The sequence below is a fragment of the Helicoverpa armigera genome, chromosome 8 (genome assembly GCF_030705265.1).
Source record: "Helicoverpa armigera isolate CAAS_96S chromosome 8, ASM3070526v1, whole genome shotgun sequence".
NCBI lineage: Eukaryota > Metazoa > Arthropoda > Insecta > Lepidoptera > Noctuidae > Helicoverpa > Helicoverpa armigera.
The window spans coordinates 12431880-12455857 of record NC_087127.1 but is presented as its reverse complement, the minus strand read 5'-3'; the positions used below and the strand labels follow the sequence as shown (position 1 = coordinate 12455857).

The window sequence follows — 23978 nt, the reverse complement described above, 5'->3', positions numbered from 1 at the left end:
TGACTATTTACTTGCAATGTTTTAATAAGAGCCCCTACATACTCAAAACGTACAGTTGGTGGATAGTATGATCGTTCGCTTATCCTAACAATCAGGTATCCTGCCGGTATCAGGCCAATTAGAAAGTTTGATTGGATTGACTAACACCTTCAGTTTAATACTGTCAGCCAGCTAGAGGGCCAACTATCGGTTGATAGTTTAGGCTGCAGTAGTCAGTTTAGAATTTATAACAGAGGACACTATTAGAAACTATTAAAAATGATGCTCCCAAAAGATTTACCTACTGAAGCATTGCAAAGAGGACACAAAACGTTAATTGGACAGCATTAAAAAAGCAAAAATCTTTGTCTTACCCACAGCTGCAGTCAAAAATGAGCCGTCTTAACAAAACCGCGCTCTCAGGGCTCAAATGCAGTTTTTAAAGAGCGCATTATGCAGCCGACCTCAATGCATTCAGCCTACACAAAACGTTCTCATTTCGTCATACAGAAGCTTTGAGAACCGCTGGAAATACCAGATTGTCTGTGAAAATAATGAATGTGGATATTCAATTCAAAAGTCGTGAGGTACTTTTTGGATGGCTGCCAAAAATGTGTTTTGTGGTTGACCACTTTGCGGTGATGGGTGTTCTATAATTTGACATTTTGTACTCTAATTATTAATGATTCGTTGCAACAGGTAAACTTATACTTTCAATGTAGATTAAGTATTAAGTCCCAGCTGTAACCCATGAGACTGAAAGCCGACCTGTGGTTGAAAACAGATTGGCTAAAAATGATGTTCATACCGTATCTGTATTATTGACCACTTAAGTCCAGACTTCAACTGATAATGAGAATATCTTCTAACAATAACCCCAAAAACTTATTTCAATTTGTTTATCACTTGTTAAAGATTATTTTTTTTCGACCAGGGACATGCATGCTGCGGTGTGCGGGGGGAGGGCAGGCCTCTGTGACGCTATGAGGCCAGCCAGTGGAGCTGATTTGCTGCGGTATCTTAGGAAGGTCAACTTTATTGGTAAGTCTAATTCTATCCTGGTTACTAAATAAACAAATGACCTTCGAATTTCCAATCGGTAGTCCACAAAGTAGAGATGGAGTGACTAATATGACTAATAGTACAAATTACAAAATAATGCGAGCAAAGATACATGGAGATTTTTACCCGGATACGTGAAGTAGGTAGTTCCCATAGCACTCAGGCGAAATGGTTAACCGTAGGATAAGACTGCAACATACAACTTTTTTCAAGAGTAGCTTAATTAAAAACTTTTATAAAGATTTAAAACAGCTTACACGAAGATTCCTTTAAAGAAATGCTCTCGGCTTTATATGCATGGCTTAATGGCATAGTGGCTTCCTATTCAAGTCTACTAAAACTTTCCTGCCAGGCTGGTTTTAAATAAATGTAGCTCCTTTAATGTCGCAATAGAGTAAAATATATTTTTAACATTTGGATATTTTTTTTTTTAAAATGTCCACCAAAGTTGAATAGCTGTCTACCACATTTTATTTCCCTCAGATCTTAAGATTTACAGCCGTATCTAAATCTTATTTATTTATACTTTTTGCACAATGTACAACGGCGGACTTAATGCCTTAGGCCCTCTCTTCTAGTCTACCTTTTTTATTACTTTGACTAAAAACCGTCTTGTTCCGTCGTAGGCCTTTTATGTACCAACGCCGCGGTGCTGGGCCTTCTGGTCTACCTTGGGTGGTGTTGAAATATATAATCATTGAAGCCGTTAAAACTTTTATATCCTTCTCTAAAATGCTTTTTTATCTTCCCCAAGGTCTGAGCGGAGACGAGTTCCATTTCGACAGCAACGGCGATGGTCCCGCTCGCTACAACATCTTACACTTCAAGCAGACAAAAAAGGGCACCTATCGATGGGTCAACGTGGGCCAGTACCTGGATGGAGAGTTAGAGCTGAATATTGATGGTGAGGCTTCAAATAACTGGAGAATTTTCTTAGTGTTATAATTTTGTTTTAAAAACTAGGACGTGTAATTGAGCCCGTGTGATGACGTCTGAGATAATTTTTGCTGATGTAGGTTTTAATTTGCGATCGACGTTTGCACTGGCTTACCTACTAAGCTAAAGGGAGAGTTGTATTGACACAGTTTACAAGATAGTTCCAGTTGACTGAAAACTTCCTGTTTCCTGCTGGTCAAATACTACTCAACTCAAATTCAAAAACGTTTATTCAAATCGGGCTGATAATAAAGCACTTTTCGAACGTCAAAAACAAAGCAAAAGACAGGCCTCAAAACGCCCACCCTTCACCACTTCCTGTGTGTTTTTACTGGGAAGAAGAAGTGGTGCAACAAACTGCCCAGCAACACCTGTTTGGCGTTTGGCCAGATTTATACAGAACAAGTCAAATAAAAATTTCGTTATTCTGTTAGCATAAAGTAAAAATATGTATGTTCTCTTCAGATATCCAGTTCAAGTGGGGCGAGCGGCACCCGCCGGAGTCGGTGTGCAGCGCGGAGTGCGAGCTGGGCCAGGCCAAGCAGTACGTGGAGGGCGAGAGCTGCTGCTGGCACTGCTTCAACTGCACGCAGTACGAGGTACCCACACGTCAAAAAGTTTACCATATTGTTGCCACTATTGGGTTACTGGGTCGATGAGGTTAGATAGGGCAGTAATTGCTCCTTGTAAAACACTGGTACACAGCAGCATCTGGTTAGATTGGAAACCGATCCCAACTTTGTTGGAAAAATCCGCGGAAAAAGATTGTGGCTGCTATTTTAGGCTTGTCAGGGGATGAAACTTGCAGCTCACTCGTTAAGAAGAAGACCGCTTTGACCACCTATATTGTTGTCAAGCCTAAACTACTCTCTACAGTTCATGACTGTAATTTTCGTTATCAAATTACGCGTTCAAGATCGTACTCCAGTTGTGTTTGTTGACTTGACGAAAATTATCCAGGAGTAATGAATGAAGTGTCTATTTCGATACCATTATTATAATATAAGAATAGAAAAACTTATGTGGAAATATCTAGTAAAAAGACGTAAGTCCATATAACAGAATTTATATTTTTCCGTTCCTTTTATTCCGTAAGAATTTTCTGTTAACCTTATAAGTACTTGATGTTTTCCTTAACCGTGAGTGATGTACAAGATAAGACTTTGAAAAGGTCAAATAATCACACGAGGCTTTCAGCCTACATATTTTAGTTTATCTAGTGTGGATATAGACATAAAACAAAAACTACGAACAATAAATACTTGAGACTAGCCGACAACGTCGCCATTACGGAAATACTAGTCCCCTTCATCCGGCAGTTTCTTGATACCGAGTTGAACCACTTAATGTAATAATACTAACTATTTTACATTAGCATTTAGGAATAGCACTTACTGACTTAAGTTAGGTATTTTGGGCTTAATTTTTGGTTATTGAAGAGGAATAAATTGAGGATTCTTAAGGATTGATCCTAAGTGACATTTAAATTACTTCAGGATCAGTGAAGCCAATAAAATAACTCCAAGTCTACACACACACAAAATATTGTTATATGAAGAGTTTTTATTTTGCCTCCATAAAAGAAGTAGGTACATACATCTGAATGGTCGTTTCTGATTGACGTTTTATTTTTTTCCCCAACACAGATAAGATCGATAGAAGAGACTCAATGCACGGTATGCCCTCGAGGGACCTTACCGAACCCCACGAAGACTGAATGCCGTCCCATCCCCGAGGCCTACCTGCGGCCTGACTCCGCCTGGGCCATTGGGGCCATGTCCTTCTCTTCAGTCGGGATACTGCTGACTGCGTGAGTATAAACTATTTAGGCAATAGCAAACAAATACCAATAAAGTTGTTTCAGCACGAGAGAAGAATATAAAGACATTATATGATCAGACAATTTAATGCACTTTCACACCTGTGGATTTTACATTATACGGGGGATCAGCAAAAATAATAATTGTATGAAAGATGATGCCTAGAACTACGTGACCTGCGTGATACGCGCAAACAAAATCTGCTGATGTGATAGCGCTCTTAGAGACGGACCACTCTCAAGTAGGTACTTATATTATATTGCTCCAAATATTTCCAATAACTTTAACATAAAATCCAATATACTTGTCTCTAAAAATCAGGAATTGATATCGACAATATTGTATTATGTAAAGTTGCTACAAATTGATGAGAATCCCCATTTTGATATGCAAATCAAATTGTAAGCAATTCCCTTTGTCAATAAAATTTGGAACGAGAGAATCCGTATAAATATTGTAAATCTGTAAGTGGGTACGTATCTGTTATTTACATAATTTGGTACCTACATATTTTTACTTGGTAGGTACTAAAATCTGCTAACACGTGGTCTCGTTCATAAGTACACTCATAGGTGTAGATTATATTATTATAATAAACTGTCAAATAGAAAAACAAACTTTTAAACCAGTCCAAAATTAATTTAACCAGATTACCCGGTTAGGAACTATATAGTTTTGTTTAAACAGTGGTCCAAAACTCAGTTATGACATCCAACATTTGCTGCAGTCAGCTGTTCTATTTGTCACCGAGTTGCATGAAGTTCGGGTTAGGAGCACGCTCTAGGAATTCTGACTAAATTCTAGAACGTTCGCGAGATTGTATGTATTCATAATTAATTGGATCGTCGTATTTGAATACGAGATGAAAATTAACCAAATTGAAGACAAGACGCTGTACTAGATTTTCCTCATAGTTTCATAAAGTAAACTGTATGTCTTTATCATTTCTACTTGAAAATTAAGTAATGAGGTTTACAAGGTACATGTGGATAAAAACCCGGAATTCGATAAATGAAAAAATAAGATTCATATTTCGAATTGTTTGGTCTGAAAAATATATGTCCTGGATTGAGAACAATCCCTTTTTGGAAGCGGTAAATAATATTTACGATTCCAAAACAAGCAGAGGCTCGCCAAACTAAAGGACCAAAGTCTACAGTAATCCATCACCCACTGCCTGAATTATTCAGCTTCGCAAAAAGAATGAAACAATTCATCAAAATGAAGATAACATTACAAAAATAACTTCGTTAGAATTCATAACAGTTAGCATTCATGATTTACAAAAAGCAATCGAGAGGAAAGAATCCAAAATGGATCCATACAATTTCGAAATGGCGCGTGATGTGAATTAGAAACGTTTCATTAAATGATGGATTATTACAGTATTGATGAAATTCATTTCCTGCTGGATTTGTGACGAAGTTAATATTTTGTGTCCTGTGCCAATTTCATGCCTTCTGTTTGTAATAAGAATAAATTAATTTGGTTGAAGACAGTCACACTTTCAAGCTTGAGTGAATTACGGTGGATTTCTTTATAGAAATCTAACGCTTCATCAAGTAATAATTTAGAAAAACATTATTAAGAAGCAACAGCAATCGCCTTAGTTTATACTCCACATACATGTCCATAACTTACTGAATCTTGAGTCCGATTACAACATCGAGTGACAAAAAAGAAGTGTCTATTAGGAGGAAACCTCCTGTAACACAGAGAAGCCATGAGCATTTATCAGACACCTTTACTAATCGTATTTTTTATGTTCATCAGATATACAAGAACCAAGATCAGTTTTTCAATAATGTAACTAACATGTTCTCATCAACAGCTTTGTATGTGGTGTGTGGGTGCGCCACAGTTCAACACCAGTGGTCCGAGCCAGTGGCAGGGAACTGTCCTACGTCCTGCTTGCTGGTATCCTGATGTGCTACCTCGTCACCTTCGCGCTCGTCTTCAGGCCTACTGACATCCTCTGCTCTATACAAAGGTATGCAATATTAATGTACGAAGTAAGGCTACTCTAGAACTATGGCAAATTATGCCAACCTTATTATAAAGTATACTTTTTATTGGAAGCCGATCAAGCAACATGTAACTAGCTTAACGTATCAAGACAGATTTTATAAGACTTTTTGAAATAAATAAATCATCGGCTGATTTACTGGACCTTACGACCTAGCCTGGTATTCCTCTTTTTTATACATAGAAGGCAGCGGCGGGTTTTAATAAAATGAAAACTTATTACCCATAGACACAGGCTTCATTATGTAGGTAGGGCAGGATAAGGTATGAGAATAGATCACCACGCTTGTTCAAGGCTGATTGACATCAAAGTACAAATACATTATTGATCCATTTGCTTGGACAACAAGGGACTCTTAGCAGAATAAATAGTTAGTGCTAAACATAGTATCGTATCTAAATATATAAAACTCAAAGGTGACTGACTGACTGACTGACATAGTGATCTATCAACGCACAGCTGAAACCACTGGACGGATTGGGCTGAAATTTGGCATGCAGGTAGATGTTATGACGTAGGCATCCGCTAAGAAAGGATTTTGATCAATTCTACCCCCAAGGGGATAAAATAGGGGATGAAAATTTGTATGAAACTTTGTCAATTTTAAACCGATCAGACTGAGACTTTGCATGCATAAAGCTACTATGGCGTAGGCAATCCTTAAGAAAGGATTTTGATAAATTCCATCCCTAAGGGGATAAAATAGGGGATGAAAGTTTATATACATCTTCTTAGATTTTATGAAGAAGTCCTGATGACGAATCAGAATTTTATGATGACGTTCGCTTAAATACGATATTGATTAATTCAACCCCCATTCAACCCCCACGGGTGATAAAATAAGGGATGATGAAGGATGTAAAATGTATTAGTTTGAACCTATCAGTACGTAATGGAACGAACAAAATAATGTTTAGTTCTAAATGTTGAGAAGTTCTGCCTACCGCTATTAGATGGAGCTGTGCATTTTTGTCTCATTTCTGAATTGCGGTGTTAAGATTCTCCACCAGTTAATTACCTTCAAACTGAACTGTAGGTAATCTGTTTGTTTGGTTGCTGCGGATTGCCTTCCTCACTGACATATTAAACATAAATATTTCTAGCGGATTATATTTGACGGTTCTTTTCTTGGCATTTTGTTTTGGTTAGTCGTTTTGGTCATAGACTGCGTTGTATTTGGCATTTGTTTTGTTTTCGTTTGGATATCCCGTTCGAATTTAAACGATTACAGTTTCCCCTAAAAGTCTTTGCCATGACAATAAATAAGTCTCACGGGCAAACTCTCAAATTTGCGGGTATTGACTTGAGAGAACATTGCTTCTCTCATGGACAGTTTTATGTTGCTTGCTCACGAGTAAGTTCACCCAATAACTTAATAGTTTTAGCGCCTAATGACAGATTAGTAAAGAATATTGTGTACAAAGAAGTTTTGTAGGCCCTAATTTTTTACACACGCTAAACAAAAGTAAAGCCGCAAAAACCATACCTAATTAATAATAATACTTCTTAACGCGAGCGAAGCCGCGGGCAAAAGCTAGTTATCTGTATATACGTCTAGTATATAATATGTTGTGCTTATATTGCCTGATTTACACTGAACTCAAATCCTCAAAAATTATATAAGTAGTAACATTCGCTGTCATGCTAAATATAATCTTAACATTTAAAATTAAAAGTCAATGTATTTCCAGAATGAAAAGACAACAATATAATTTTCTTTAGCTAATTTTCTGTAAAATTCTCCCAGCTACAAAATGTCTTCGTTTAATTTGTTGTCGCCACAAAAGTGTTTGTCCATTTCACAGACTATTTATCTTGTCAAATTAAAAAATGGAGATTAAACTTCAATATTATTCTTTTTAAATTCATTAGATAGCCGAGAATTTTATTTAAATACACAGTAAGTGTATTTAAAAAAAACTTTTTGAATAAAACACTTAATTATAAAAGAAACAGAACAGAGCAAAACAAACATTAAACCAAGAATATTAATTTCAAAAGCTAGATTATTTTCAAAACCTAGGAATGAAAATATACTGTAAACTAAGATGTTAGAATGGCATTCGTTTCCCTGAGCTTAAGAACTAATTATAAACTGTAACGAGTAGGTGCTTCAAGAATGTTTGTTACTTTGTTTTAGTTTATAGCAGTTAATTACGTTTTTCGTGACTGTCACTATACGTTTGGGGTCGTGCTATTAATATGAATAAAAACAAACGAAAATTCGTGAAAATATGAAGTAATTCCGAAGAAATTATGGATGCATTGTGTGGACAATCATAAATGCTCATACATTATAGCATTGTAGAATAATTGAGATAAAAAATTGAGACTGGTTTCTGGTTTATTGTGTAAGGATACAATATGACCTATTCGTGAACGTCTATTTTTTCATATCAACATTTTTTCTTGAGTACCATTTCTTACTACATAAATACGATTTATTTTGCTTCAACGATGATTAACACTACTGCAAAGAAAAGCAAATAATAATTTTCCTAGCTCACAACACAATGTAGGCTATAAAAAAGATTAATACGAGCAATCATCCGCCCATCGCTAAATATAGTGCTTTTCTTTGTGAGAGAACTAGGCTAAGAGCGGCTTGCATTAAAAATATTATATTACAAACTCTTGAGACTTGAGACTGTTTGTCGTGAATGCGGGCAAAAGGGAAATTCTTTTTTCTAGGCTCCTTTAATAGCACTTTTATCGATCGATGCGGTTTAAGATCTTTTAGATTGAACAATAAATTGTCGCTTCTCGAGTACCAGCGCGATTGTTCGATTCCAGCGCCGTACCAGTACCAATACAACTTTTCTAAATTAGACATAAACCTCAAGTCTGTCTTTCTAAATGTAAAATATATGATATCAATGACCGGTTAAAGGTGATGGAAAACATCTCGAGGAAACCTGGACTATAAAGTCTGAAATGACCAACCCGCATTGAGCAAGAGTGGTGATTAACGCTCAATCCTTTTCTATGTGAGAATAGGCCGCAGCCTAGAAGTAGGACGTTAAAAATTATTTTTTATTTTATTTATTTATTAAGAAAACCAACGGCGATACATTCAGTGCTTAACAGATTATGATGAGATCGTACGTTACGGCAGTTTGAACAATGTGTACTGTCTTACAAGTAGGTCAAGCATGAACCCTTGCAAAGGATGAACTGGTGATAAACAAACAATATTAAATTTTACCCAAAGCATGGGGCACACAAATAAACCATGGTGAAATTGCCTCGAACAACACCCATTGTTACTCCCATACCTCATTTCAGATCCTAAACATAAACGACAGACATCGTTTATCATCATCATAGAACATTTACATGTCAAAAGCAAGGTGCTATGCGAGTTAATTACAAAATAACTCGCATCATTAATCACCAGAATCGTACCATTATAACCTATGACGTTGAATATAGTTTCACTAATTAAATGTATCATCGCTGGGCTTGTGGCCACACTGTTGTTTACACTAGGTAAATAACTGAAGCTATCAAAACTTTTACAATTCCGTAATTACTTGAATTTTGTTGGAATACTATGTCCTTTTCAAAGCATTGCAAATGCTGAAGCTCTACCTACTCATATAATAGAGCTGAAAAGTTTAATTGTACGTTTGTTAGATCGCGATAAAACTCTTATCTCAGGAATTACTAGCCCAATTTGAAAAAATGATAGTGTCAAATAGTCTGCTAATTCAGGAATTGCTTCTTATCTGGGTGCGCGCAATATTTTCTGCGGGACACAGGTGCAACGACAGACAGAAGGTACTTGCAAAATACTGAACAAACAAACCGATTCACCATACGGAAGGTAGTGCATAACTTACCTACCGTTCACGTGCTACCTGAAATATGTATGAAGTTGAAATACTGAGCGAATTTGTGACGCGATTCCACCAGCTTGAATGCCAGATGTAAAGCATAAACTATCACTGAACGACTAGTTTATGTCTAGAACTCAGTTTTTAGAAGTTTATTTTGTTGGAGGAATTACTGACACACATATTTTCGGATTTATGTAATTGAAACTGCGTGCTCAATTGTTTTTCTTTGCAGCGATCTAATGAATCAATCTGATTGTTGTTCACTTAGTGGAAAATTGCTCTTTCTCAATACCATCGGCATGTTTCACTCCGTTACTGCTCCATGCCTCATGTCTATCCGATTATTTGCAAGTAATTTTAAACAGAGCCTATATCTGACAAACATTTAACATCCAAAACCTGTTGTTATTCCTAGAAATCTGCACCCTCACTCAACAATACCAACACCTTTTTCTACAAAAGCGTACCAAATGCCCCAACAAAATACAGTGTTCCTTTCCCAAATCTAAGCGTTACACAATATTTCACGTCAGACATTACAGTCTGAAGGTTCTGAAATCGGGGGCAAGTGCCAACCGATTGCCTGCCGTTGGCACCAAATCGTTTTAGTGAGGGGATAGCTAATAATTCTGTGTGAATATTATTCGATGTCGACAGAGATTTAGGAGTGTGTTCGAGGGCTTTCCGAATTTCAATTTCAATGCAGGTGTTTGAGTGCAGGGAGTGGTTTGTACTTGCTCTTGTTTGACGTGTATTATCCAGGTTATTTGCTTGTGTGTATTCTGGAAATGTTGAATGTTTTATCTTACTTCCTCTTAGCTTAAGGACTTCTTTACATAATACTAGGCAGTGAATAAAATGCTGTCTTGAACCATTTGGCTTGCAGCAATGCAATGAACAAAATCACTTCGATAGCAGAATATTCTCTCCATTCCCATCACTACCAAGTTAATGCAGGTGCTTGTTTATATTTAACATGCTCTCCACATCGAAACATCACAGCTCATCCTCCACACCATACTAGGTCTTATCCCAAACACAATAAAGTTGACTTTCCTCTAACAAAATGGTAAAATTTCAGCGCCTTTGAGGAATCATGTTATTGCACTTGGAATTTTTGTAATGGATTTGTAAAGACTGTTTGGAAGTGAATAAACATAGAAGCTTTCGTTGTTTGCACTGAAATTCCTTGAACTGATGTCTGTGGCTTTACACTATCTCAGTAGGTGGTTAAATGTATCAGGATGCATTTTCTAAATAGGACCTAGAAATGGAAGATCTTGATAATAATATTTTCTTAGCGAATTTTCATAATATATCGTATTAAGCCACTTTATTTACTACCTATATTAATTTCTAGAGATATGAAAAAAGATCACAAGATTAATAAATTAAGCGGGCTATTTTCTCGCAGTTTCTCTCTGGCGTTCGAATTAAACATTGTGTACTTAATTTTCTCACTTCGAAGCTTATCTTTAGTTTTATCAAGATTTAGGAGACTAACCCAAAGTAGTTTATCCTCTATTCGAATATAATCTAAATAAGAGCCAATTAATTCCAAAATCAAAGAGTCAAATACTTTAATCAAACTTAGTGAAACAGTTCAGACTTTTAGCAACTTGATATAAACTTAGTTTTAATTTAATTTATTCAAGCCTGAAAATAGAAGGTGGTTATCAACTATTACTTCAACAAGACGAAGACATTTTTCGATCTTTACACATTTACTAAATAAGTAAACAAATATCTTTACAATAATAAAAACCATCGATGTACCTCTAGTTATTTTGGTTTCTCTAATTTCCTAGGGTGGGCAAAAGATGTCCTCATCACATTCCATAATTATATATGAAAAGTATAATTGGTCAATATTAATTTATCCTTGGCTTATTGGTTATTCCTTGGCTTCTGTAGATATTTAAAATATAGGTAAAATAATGATCCTCTAACCACTAAATATCAAACTACAGCTCATTCCCAACTCAGACGATCGAACACAGACATATCTAGACATCCGACTTGCTTCCTATCCGGACTTCCGAAGATAGCCGATGTTGCCCGACCTACTCCGAACTGATTGCGTACAGCTCTGTATTACCAAGTTAAGATCTAGACACACGGCAGTGTGTCCGCCAAGTTCGAGCAAAAAAGGCGACACACCGGCCGTGGGTTATATTACACGAACCATTTCGGTCCAAATTCGACCCCCCCTGTAACTCAAAATCTATTTTATTTACGCATATCAAATTTCTAGTATCTGTTGAGACCCCCTCACTTATCTAAAATACAAAATTTCATTAATATACCTATTGTAGGTCTTGAGATATTGACGTCAGAAAATCGCTATTTTTACTATACACTGATTCACTTATTCACTGACTCACTCATCAAAAACCTAGACCACTTCCAATGGTCGTATTGACTTGAAATTTGGCATGGAGGTAGGTCTTTATGTCAAGGTAAAGGGAAAAATCTGAAAATAGCCAAGTGTGAGTCGGTTTCAAAATAATGAAGGTGTTTTATACCCGGTGTAAATTTATACCCCTAAGGAAGTAAAACGAACTAAAGTTATCTATATTTATATAATATATCTTCGAATGGTACAAAGGTTTGTATTTAGTCAAAGTAAAGTAAAAATCTGAAAACGGCCAAGTGTGAATCACTTTCGAAAATAACGAATGTGTAACTTTGATCCACGAACATAATATATGATAACATGTCATGTCAGTCAGTTGGTAAATCTAGTCATAGTTAATCTAGTTCATTTCTTTGTAAGAAACATAGTGCATATTAAAAAATCTAAAAGATAGTATTTAAATGATTATATATGATTATTATATGAGATAGTATTTATGATGAAGTTAGTTAAAGACATTTCTTTAACTAACTTCATCATAAGAAAAAAATTAAATAAACAACCTTACAAAAATAAATGAAATCCCACCCAAAACAAAAATATGAAAGACTGCCAAGTTCGATAATATGGGAATGCTTCGCCTATAAAAGAAGTGAGATCTGAATAAGTACCAAGTTCCATACACATACCTCAGTTAAAAATAGTTACTTTTTAATGATGATTACTTGGCAAGTTTTAATAGAAAATTAAATACTTGATTCATTGCGTTTAGTAGGTTTATAACAAGGTGTATGAAAACTTGCCAAGTAACATCATTAAAAAGTAACTATTTTTAACTGAGGTATGTGTATGGAACTTGGTACTTATTCAGATCTCACTTCTTTTATAGGCGAAGCATTCCCATATTATCGAACTTGGCAGTCTTTCACATTTTTGTTTTGGGTGGGATCTAGTTATACTTGTAGACTGCTAGTCTGTTCACAAAGTGAATGATTTAGACTGCCACTAATGATGGAAGTTTCGACAAATAGGAAAATACGGCTTCTAGAGGCATATTTGGAATAGCTAGGGAGTTATTTGGGTATATAAATCAGGTTAGGCATTTTGAGAAACCCGCACAGTGACAGTTATGGCAAAACCTTGATTCATTACTTATTGTTAGCAAAGAAATATGAAAAAATCATGATAGTTAGTATACAAAACGAAGAATTTACTTACGCGAACACTTGCAATTATTTATTTCACATACACACACACAATCTGGAATTAGAACTACGTAGGTGGGTGAATTTCCCAGGACCAAAAATTGCGTGGCATCGATGAAATCGGTACTAAAAATCATTGTTATAATATTCTTATATTTTTTTCTAAGTAGGTGAAATAGTAATCTATGTGTAGCACTAAATATTTTGTTAATAGGATTAATAGGTTCTCCAAAAAAAAAATTTAAACCTCAAAATCTTTCATTGCCGTGTCTGTCCACACGTCACCTTGATGTGTTCTAGACCTTATTGATAAAAATGTATTAGTTATTTATATTAAAACCTATTTTTATTTGATTCCTGAATAGTTAAAGTATTGTTACAGGATACATTTGTTCAAATGTTTAAACAATACAACGAATGGTAAATAAAAAATTGTTTGTCCCAGAACTACCATTCATCGCCATGTCCTAAACATATTTGAGAATATTGCTTCTTCTAACGGTTTGCGTCCCTCCCGCTGTGCGCTAAATGTTGCATATTAGTGGACGTCAAGTGTTCGACGTGAAATTACGTGTGCACGTGCCTGCGTTTTCGCGCCATAAATGCAAGTATGCAATTTTTTTATCACTGGACATTTTTTCTTTCATCGCCGTGGATAAGTCTTACTTCTGTTTGAATAAGTTTGTCCTCTTAATTGATCATTCGGTACAATGCCATCTATCTTATGTTTATTTGTGACGTGTTAATTACTGTGAATTATTAACAGATTTTTAGTTTTTTGATGTTTTTGCCTTGATATTCATTGCCGTGCTCTCATTGCCGTGGTTTCCGTGGTCAAAATTTGCTATGGAAATGAAAAAAAATACACAGCAATGAAAAAAATTTCATTGCCATGCCTTGTAAAACAATTTCGTTTCATTGCCGTGGCCGCATGTTTCATTACCGTGACTTATGTTTTCATCGCCACGGCATGATTAAGAAAAAAATCAATTTGTACTATATAGTCAACTACAAAAAGATATTTCCACGTTCACCTTACAAAATGATAAACTTACACACACACCACTTCAGGTTCAGGTTCACTTAGGTAGTTTTACTAAAGGAGTGTTTAAGAAAAAAAAGAGAAAGATATGTCAAAACGATGGCTGCAGGAATAGTTTTCATTGCCATGGACGCATGTTTCATTGCCGTGCATGCAAATTTCACCGCCGTGGCATGAAAATTTTAGTCTTGTATATCTCGTTAGTTTTTTAAGCTATCTACTAGATATTAAGTAAGAATATATATCTTATCAAAAACTTTAGTAAACACTATTTTTCTTGTTCTAAAGTTGAAGTATAAAAAATCCACGGAAATGAAGATTTTATTGGACCTGTTGAAATTCACCCAGGTACTTGATTCTTATACCAAACTAAATTAAAGTAACTGCAAATATGAACTGAAAAAGCCATCTACCTCACATACGCATTTCCCAAGTATCTAAATAAACAAGTTTAACTGACTTGTTTCCCCCAGGTTTGGCACCGGTTTTTGCTTCACCGTGGTGTACGCAGCACTCCTGACGAAGACCAACCGCATCTCCCGGATCTTCAACGCGAGCAAGCATTCCGCCAAGAGGCCTATACTCATCTCTCCTAGTTCTCAGCTGGCTATTTGTGCTGCTCTTGTATCTATACAGGTAAGGAAACTATTGGCAGTAATGTTTCAGAACTTTATGTAAGAAGTAGGATCATTGTTTCATATCTCATTCATTCCTATAATGATTGATTCATATCGGGACATATACCTCCTATTATTTCCAAATTTCCAGATTGCTAATAACTATGGCACATTTTGTCAATAGTGGTGGCTGTTTATATTTACCAACTTCGCCACCCCAGGTATGACAGTTTTAATCTCATACTACATTATAAACCAGAACCAGAACTACTATAACAGACAGTCTCTGATATGAAATTTAACTATGAATGCTTTGAAAGAAACAAGCATGCATTTCGTTAAAATTATACATGAATTTTGACCCTAAGTTAGAAGACCCCTTTCACAAAATTCATTTCATCTTGTCTTCTACACTCTAGACCAATAACATAGTTACCTACTCATAAACATTCATCTCTCAGGTGCTGATAGTAGTAGTATGGATGATAGTGGCGCCTGCAAAGGCTATGTTCCACTACCCCACTCGAGAGGACAACATGTTGGTGTGCGACTCGTACGTGGACGCGTCCTATATGATCGCCTTCTTCTATCCCATCGTGCTGATCCTCGTGTGCACCGTGTACGCTGTGCTCACGCGCAAGATTCCTGAGGCCTTCAATGAGAGCAAACATATAGGTAAGTGTGAAGCTAAATTGTATACAATGCAAATTAAACGCATATAAATATGATGACAACTGTCCATGTACTGTTGGAAGATGGTGGTGAAATCACTTTATGCAAAGCAGCCCGGGCTCTGAAAGAGCACGTAAAATTCGGTCCTGTTCTGTCACCCGATCACTCTGGGTCTTGTCGGATTGCCGTCCCTTTGGACTGTGAGAGTGAGGATAATTTATAGTTGTTGATAATTCAACCGTGAACATCATATATCAAGACTAATTTATTTTTGACAACAGGCTGTTTTCGTACTTTGAAATAAACCTAATTTTCGGTTCGAACTATTTTCATAATTGTATCCCAAAAGTTTATTCAAAGCATAATCCTATTCATTCCCATTTTATTCACAATAGAAACTTTTCAATCTGGGCCGTTCAGCCGCCCCGATACTTTGGACGGCTGAAATACAAAATTAATATCTATTTTGTATAAAAGTTTTTGAAGCACAAATCATAATCAAATTAGCTCAAAAGTTGCTTCAATTGTGTTCTGAATTTCAAAAATTACCAAGTTCGACAACTTGAAAGAAAGAACGAAAAATCTTAATGTACTTTTTTTAAATCTTGAAGACTTTTAATTAATTCAGAAAAAACTTGCTAATTTCAGATATGCTAAGTATAGCGTATTTATTTCTGGATTACTTACGGCCTTGGTAAGACTTAAATAGCCATCAGTGTACTCCTACATTGGTCCCTTACTTAAAACGTAAAAGATATCATTTTGATCTCATCAGATCAATTCTAAATAAAAGAGAAATCCCGGTCTAATACTTACTTACGTACAATTTGCAGAACAAACATCAATAAACAGACGTACTGACATAATAGGGGATCTATTGTAGTCCCCGTTGTTAGCACAATGCAATCTGTGGGCTTTCACAGCCGGCGTCAAAGCAAATCGTACTGCAATGCTGGTACAATTCGTATTGACGAAATACCGTATAATTAGGTTCATCATGATCAATATTGATGTCAGCTGTGTTTGTTTGTTTGTTATCTGTGTCTCATTAGCTATTGTATCTAAAGTTGATTCAATATTCAACTAGTGCAACTAGTCTGCAAAAGCCTGAAATGAAAACATTAGACTTTGTTCATCTGACTACGGCTGAACATGAAAATACTATTACAAATATGTATTGAAAATTCACCAGGTTAACGTAGCCACCGCACAGAGGCTGTTCTTTCCATTACTATTTTATGGACTCCTGGCTCTATAGGGGTGCCTATTTACTCCCTATATTCCTCCCAATATGTTCTCTCTTTATTTGCACCCTTACATAAGAGTAAGCTTAAAATACTTTATAACTTCCCCAGGCTTCACCATGTACACGACGTGCGTGATCTGGCTGGCGTTCGTGCCGCTGTACTTCGGCACGGCGTCGCACGTCCCGCTGCGCGTCACCAGCATGGCCGTCACCATCTCGCTCAGCGCCAGCGTCACGCTCGTCTGTCTCTTCTCGCCTAAGGTAAATATTTCTAGCTTATTGTCTAGGCTTGGCCGTAGGTAGGCCGGAAATATAAACATCAATTTCCTTAAAACTACTTTGAAAGTTGAACCTTAACATTCATAGGAAACAGTTGAAATGACAGGGTTATGGAAATTCGAACTTAGGACTCCATTTTAATTGCTTGCCAAATAGAACGTCCAATATTAAAGACTATGATCACGAGTTTCGTAGTCACGCTCGCAACTTATATAAAAAATAAAGGTTCTTGAAATTGATACAGAAAAACGCTTTTATTTGTAACTTACCCAAAACTTATGTAACCCACGTAGTTCACAAGCTTCCGACGTTACAAAACAAAACACGACGGTATTTCATTCGATTTCCTCCACTTTATAGAGAAACAAACGAAGGAGATGTATGTGTAAACAAAAATAAAAAGGGCAAGTTGAAGTAATATGTTGGCGACCTCTCACGGGTCATTGGAGCGAGATCAGCGACGGTCCACCAGTCACGGAATATGTGGACGGACCAAACTGAATTACAGGCCAGATCGACATTTTATATTACGCAGTTAAACAGTATCGACGATTGTAAAAGGGAAATGATATAATTTGTTACACGGAATAAATCATTTTTTGCTAAAATTGGGTTGGAGCAAGTTTTTATGAATAGGAGTCATTTTATGTATTCCAAAATATCCAGTACAAATGACAATAATGTCGTAAAAATTGTAGCCTATTTTGTGTTGAAAAAGACTGGACAAACTTTTTCAAATTGAATTTAAAATTTTCTCATCGCAAAACCGCTTCAAAAATTCAATAAAAAACGTAACATTGGATATTATTTTCATTTTTATTAAACAAGTGGTCCACTTTCGTTTCTCTTCTACTCAGTAATTAAAATGTCAAGTAGTCCGATTAATCAAGGCTCCACTTCACGGTTTAGGCTGTCCCAAATATTTTTTTTATTGTAATAAAAATTTCCGATATTTTTTGTTGTCGCTTGAATAGCAATTTTATTCGAAAAGCCCTGAGGTTTTTTCAATGGAACATATGGAATGGATTTACAGAACAATATATTTTTGTAGGAGAGTTCGACTTTGTGGGGCTTAAATTGAAAGCACTATTGGCTTAACCACAATTTGTACGCCGTTTAAAAATATATTGTGAAGTTTTGTTTTATTTTGCGGACTAGTAGTTTACAATATAGGCTTTAGGACGGCTTTTGGGACCCGTTCCGAGCAAGGAAGCCCTTACAGTATAACATTCTATTCATGATGATGTCTGATTTATAACATTTATTATTTCCAGTTGTACATAATCCTGATTCGACCGGAGCGCAACGTCCGGCAGAGCATAATGCCGGTCCGGTACAGCCGCAAGCCTCCACCCTCGTTGCCGTTGCCTCATCCGCCGACTAAAAGTAAATGTCGTTGTTTATTACCTGGCTAAGTTATAGAATTTTTTTTTTCTGAGAACTTATTGGATTACAACGATTTGCTAAAAGTAAAAAACAATAATTGAATTAAAAGTAATTTTGTTCTTACGTAGGTACCGCAAGAATTATGAGATTCACAATTAATAATGTTTTCGAAATTCCAGAGCCACCGACGGCAAACAAGGAGACGCAAACAGACCCCGCGGACTTCAAACTCCTCAACGGACAAACAGTCCAACTGAAGAATGATGGAGATAAGAAACATGAAGATCCGCCCAAGGAGGATAATAAAACTCAATGTAACAATATCAAACAAACTAATGTGAATGATAAGTCTAGCCATACTCCTGTAACCAATGATAAAGCGGATACCTTATAGCAAAGACATTCCTCCCGCTCCCTTCTCGAATATTCCAAAAAAAACAACAATATTAGTTTTAAAAAGAAAAGTTGCTCATGCAAATATAAAGAAAGAAAACCTGTTATAGTCTAACCTTTTATATTAAGTAGAAGCTTTTGATGTACATAAAGAAATACGCTTGAAACATATGGGTATGTAAATAATTGTTAATAATGTCTTTCTTATTCTAGTCATGTAAATAAAGATTGTAAATATATCGGAAAAGACATAATAGTGATGTTTAATGTATATAATCGTAAATGTATTAATCATGATAATACTGTTAAGCTTATCGTTTTATATATTAAATATTTAATGTAAGTTATAGATTAAGTGCAGTGCATGGTATGTGCAGCGAAGAGCCTTGAGCCAGGACAGTAGAGACAAAACGCTTAGTGTAAATAATTTTAAATTTTCTAATTGTCAACTGAATTTAATCTCTGTAAGCAACTCTGTATTTCTACTTACATTTCCATGTTAATTAATTGTTATAATTATGAATGATAAGTAATGTTTGTTGTTAAATTCTATTTTGTTGTTAGAATTTATTTCATCAAGTTATTTCATCAAGACTATATCATACATATCATAAATTTTCCAATACTACATACGTTATGTTAGGACGATTCTGCTTAAAATTTTAACGTATTAATTAATGTTGTCGCTACTGTCTTGCTCTTCCTGTACATATTATCCTTAATTTATAAGAGAAATAATAACGTAAATCTTTAAGAACTTATTTACGGAAATAAACAGTTTGATGTTACATATCTGTACCATTTATTTTCCTCCTAAGTATCCGACTACTAAATGTCTGAACGACATATACCTATCATCTATACTAATACCTATTATAAAGAGGAAAACTTTGTTTGTTTGGTTGTAACGGATAAACTCAAAAACTATTGGACCGGTTTTAAGTATTCTCCCACCATTAGCAAGCTATATTATTTGCGAGTAACATAGGCTATATTTTATCCCGGTGCGGGCAGTAGCTCCCACGGGACGTGGGTGAAACCGCGGGAAAACGGCTAGTATTTTATAACGTGAGATAGTGTCTCAAAAAGAATCTTCCCTATTGATTTCATCGAAAGAAATAGGTGACTAATAAACTGCGCAAAATATAATAATTAGGTACGAGATATAACAACTACCGCTTCTGAAAATGTAGGCACTGCGATTGGAATTCTAGTTCCGTAATCAATGACGTTCATTACATACGAGTATGTGCGCGATAAGATAGCTACAAATACGATTATAATGCCAAGTGAGTCAGTCGACGATCTGTTGTCAGCCATGGGGCCTAAAATTAATGATGTAGAAGTGAAATTTAACGTAGAAGATAGTTTTGTACTAGCTGCACTACCGTATAGGAAAGCCAGTTATCAAAGAGCTGAAGAGGCACAGGATAATGCAGAAAGTCCTCAGGTTAGAAGTGATGAGCCAGCAATTATTGAGCATACAGATGTTGGAGGACCTTTAAGAGTTTCTACAAGAGCTAGGTTCTCTTACGAGCTAGACAGGTAAGCAATTCCTGATATTTTTGAAGTTGTGAGTGAATCCAAACAGACACCTGTAAAAACGCTGTTGGTTTGTTTGCATAGATTATCTTGTATAAACTAATAAACAAGATAGTGAGAAAGCAGTCAGGTCTTGTGCAATAAAATGTTCATATTAATCTATGTTAACAGCGTCAGTTTGTTTGTTATTTAAGTTCTCACTGCTCATAAAATACCTACACTGATTGAAATAAAATTTTGCGTGGGGCCTTCCCGGGCCTTCTTCATAAAGGTTTAAGTTTCGTTGTATGTTGAAACTAAATAGCGGCTACGTTATACTTGTACATCATACCTACATATAAATATAATCTTTTTATCACGACTCAATTAGAACGATACGGACAAGGATAAATAAAATCCTGAAAAGGATATGAAATGTTTTGCCATTTTGGGAGTTGTGATAAACATGTAGGTCAATGCGTAGTTACTTTTTAAATAAATAAATCGTGCCACACACACTTATTCCACAACATAATCAGCACCAATATTATAAATCGAGAGTTTGTCGATATATTATGCTTGAATGCGTTTATTTCCGGAAAAGACTTGAGTCTGGCTTGAGAATTTTTTTTCAGTGTTAGATAGCCTATTTATAAGGCTGCGGTTCCACTGAGGCGGAGACGCGCGGAGCGGAGAGGAGACGTGTGGGGATCGACCAATAAAATTACATGCAAAAGACGAGATGTGGATTTCATGTAATGTCCATCCCCACACGTCTCCTCTTCGCTCCGCGCGTCTCCGCCTCAGTGGAAACGCAGCCTTAAGAAAGGCTTCGAACTTATAATTCGGATGTATAAAGTAATTACCATTTACGGATAAATTGCAGATACAATAAGAATGCCTTGTTAATATTTGAAGGGAACACGACAGATGTTCCTTTAAGCATGGAAGATGATGCAGACGAATGTGATGATATGAGCACGAAGTTCAAACGTACTTTTGAACAATATCGATTTGAAGTAGAAGTCCATAGCAATCTGAATGATGATGAAATTGCCAGCACTTGTGACAGATGTAAGTAATTATAAATTATCACTTAGGTACCTTCGATTAATATAACTTCTCTGTCCTAGTGAGTCATATGTGATATACCTACACCGATTGTTTAATTATTGTGAGTTTCTGCGGTTTCATATCGGCCAAAATTGTGTATGGAGGTATAACAGGACAGGTATATCGGATGTGTGAATTCATATCTTTGGGTAAGAGAAATAGCTGCAAGCAAACAAAAAAGTAATCCATGATAATTTAACATACATAGACTAAGTAATTGTATGATCGACTAGCTCCAAGTAACACTGGACACTTTGCTAGCGATTAGTTTCTTCTGGTTAGAATCCCAAAATACTTGGGAAAGATGGCTGGGCAGATAATTGTGATGCTGGAAAACTCTCTAATGAAGTCCAAGTAGCTGACAATAATTTTTATTTTCCAGTCTTCCAGCAAGACTTTACAGATTACGGCTGCGTAGCAGTAATGATGTTAGCTAAGACGAGACGAGGCATTGTGGAGACCAGCCACAGTCCTAGAAGTGAATTCGGCGTGATGCGATACATGTCTGACCTACTGCCGCCGACGTTACGGGACAAGCCTACTATTTACATCGTGCAGGTAATAAGATAAAGACTTACGAGACTAATCATAGACAACCAGTCTAACCTAGGGGTGTTGGGTTGCCCGGGTAACTGGGTTGAGGAGGTCAGAATTAGGCAGTCGCTCCTTGTAAAACACTGGTACTCAGCTACATTCGGTTAGACTGGAAGCCGATGCCAACATAGTTGGCAAAAGGCTCGGGAGATGACTTATGCACGAATGCCCCATTCTTCTAGAAAATCATTTTATGTACCTTCGTGTTGTCTATATCTTTTTTTGTTTGCAATGATTAACATTCTATCTATGAATTACAGACTGAAGGCTACTATTTAGTACCTCGTGCACGAGTCTGGTCGACACTGCCGCAGGACAACCTGGAGTTCCGTCTCCTGGTCCCCAACGTTTCATCTCCTGATGCCAGGGGCCAACGCTCATCTGGGTACGTTACAAATAAGCAAGTAATTTTTAATAATCACCGTGTGTTGTTCACACTCATAACAAATCTAAAATCTCCGAGTGGCAAAAATATGATGAGGCCTTAGCAGGCTAACACAGCCAAGTAAAAGAGTAAGGTATACTAAAACTGAAGATTTCAGATCGGACTTTGAAAAGTTCAATGGTCCCATTTTGTTAGGGTTCCGTAGCCAAAATGGCAAAAACGGAACCCTTATAGTTTCGTCATGTCCGTCTGTCCGTCTGTCCGTCTGTCCGTCTGTCCGTCTGTCACAGCCGATTTACTCGGAAACTATAAGTACTACAGTGATGAAATTTGATGGGAATATGTGTTGTATGAACCGCTACAAAAATATGACACTAAATAGTAAAAAAAAGAATTGGGGGTGGGGCCCCCATACATGTAACTGAGGGATGAAATTTTTTTTTTCGATGTACATACCCGTGTGGGGTATCAATGGAAAGGTCTTTTAAAATGATATAAAGTTTTCTAAAAAACATTTTTCTTAAAGTGAACGGTTTTTGAGATATCAGCTCTCAAAGTCGTAAAAACTATGTCCCCCCCCCTCTATTTTTATAACTACGGGGTATAAAATTCTAAAAAAAATAGAGGTGATGCATGCTAATTAACTCTTTCAACGATTTTTGGTTTGATCAAAGTATCTCTTATAGTTTTTGAGATAGGTTGATTTAACTGTAATTTACGGAACCCTTCGTGCACGAGTCCGACTCGCACTTGGCCGGTTTTTTATACGCCATACACCAGTTATAATTGTCGGCACGGATATTGAGCTCTCGGCGGAAGAGTGGGGATCGCTTTGCGCACTGTACACATAAGGCAATAAACCAATAAATCGCTTCTGCGCAGGTGAAGGTCAGGGCTCAATATCCGTGCCGATAACTATATCGTCTATGTACATTTATTTACGTGTCCATCTTGCTTTCAGGGCCTGCCTCCTAAATCATATCCACGAGAAGCTCACGAGCCTAGGAGATCAGACAGACTTCTGCAGCCTTCTTCAAGATGCTGTCAATGAATTCGTTCACCAAACTCCTACGCTCCATGGTCAGCCTTTCAGATTATATTCGTCTCTAACCAAAGAACTGAGACTAGTCAGGACCACTGAACCGTGAGGTCTTAATAGAGCAATTTGTGTTAATGTTTGTTATATTGATTTGGTACCTGAAGTTTTGTAATAATCGTGTTTGGAATAGATAATGTGCACGCTTGCCTAGTCGAAGAAGCTGGTTATTCTTCGAACGTAAAGAATTAAAATAACCAAAAGGATTAAAGGGTTACTTACCTATCGTTTGATCGAATTGTCCTTTCCAGAAAATAAATATTGAAATTTCTATTGCTCCCAGTTTTACATCATCAATTTTCTTGACCATCAACGACCACAAAAATGGTAGTTTAAAGATGCTGAAGACATTCTGCTTTCCTGTAAATAAGGTCAAAGTACTCTCTCTTTCCTGCTATGTATCCCACATGG

At 36.4% G+C, this 23978-nt stretch overlaps 2 protein-coding genes across 2 annotated transcripts in view; both read left to right on the top strand.

The window, feature by feature from the left end:
- Positions 1 to 19433, top strand: part of LOC110380183 (metabotropic glutamate receptor 2) — a 181784-nt gene extending 162351 nt beyond the window's left edge. Inside the window, exons 9-18 of the mRNA XM_049838154.2 lie at positions 914 to 1020; positions 1796 to 1945; positions 2443 to 2576; positions 3624 to 3787; positions 5629 to 5787; positions 14739 to 14901; positions 15344 to 15557; positions 16910 to 17061; positions 18354 to 18465; positions 18645 to 19433. Coding sequence (XP_049694111.2) covers positions 914 to 1020; positions 1796 to 1945; positions 2443 to 2576; positions 3624 to 3787; positions 5629 to 5787; positions 14739 to 14901; positions 15344 to 15557; positions 16910 to 17061; positions 18354 to 18465; positions 18645 to 18859 — 1570 coding nt within the window. The 3' untranslated portion in view covers positions 18860 to 19433. The remainder of the gene's footprint in view (positions 1 to 913; positions 1021 to 1795; positions 1946 to 2442; positions 2577 to 3623; positions 3788 to 5628; positions 5788 to 14738; positions 14902 to 15343; positions 15558 to 16909; positions 17062 to 18353; positions 18466 to 18644) is intronic.
- Positions 19434 to 20122: 689 nt separating this feature from the next.
- Positions 20123 to 23738, top strand: LOC110380182 (uncharacterized). Its single transcript, XM_064035841.1, has 5 exons — positions 20123 to 20403; positions 21266 to 21453; positions 21875 to 22050; positions 22347 to 22471; positions 23433 to 23738. Exons 1-5 carry the CDS (start codon positions 20141 to 20143, stop codon positions 23617 to 23619), a joined length of 939 nt encoding a protein of 312 aa, XP_063891911.1. The 5' UTR covers positions 20123 to 20140; the 3' UTR covers positions 23620 to 23738.
- The last annotated feature ends 240 nt before the right edge of the window (positions 23739 to 23978 follow it).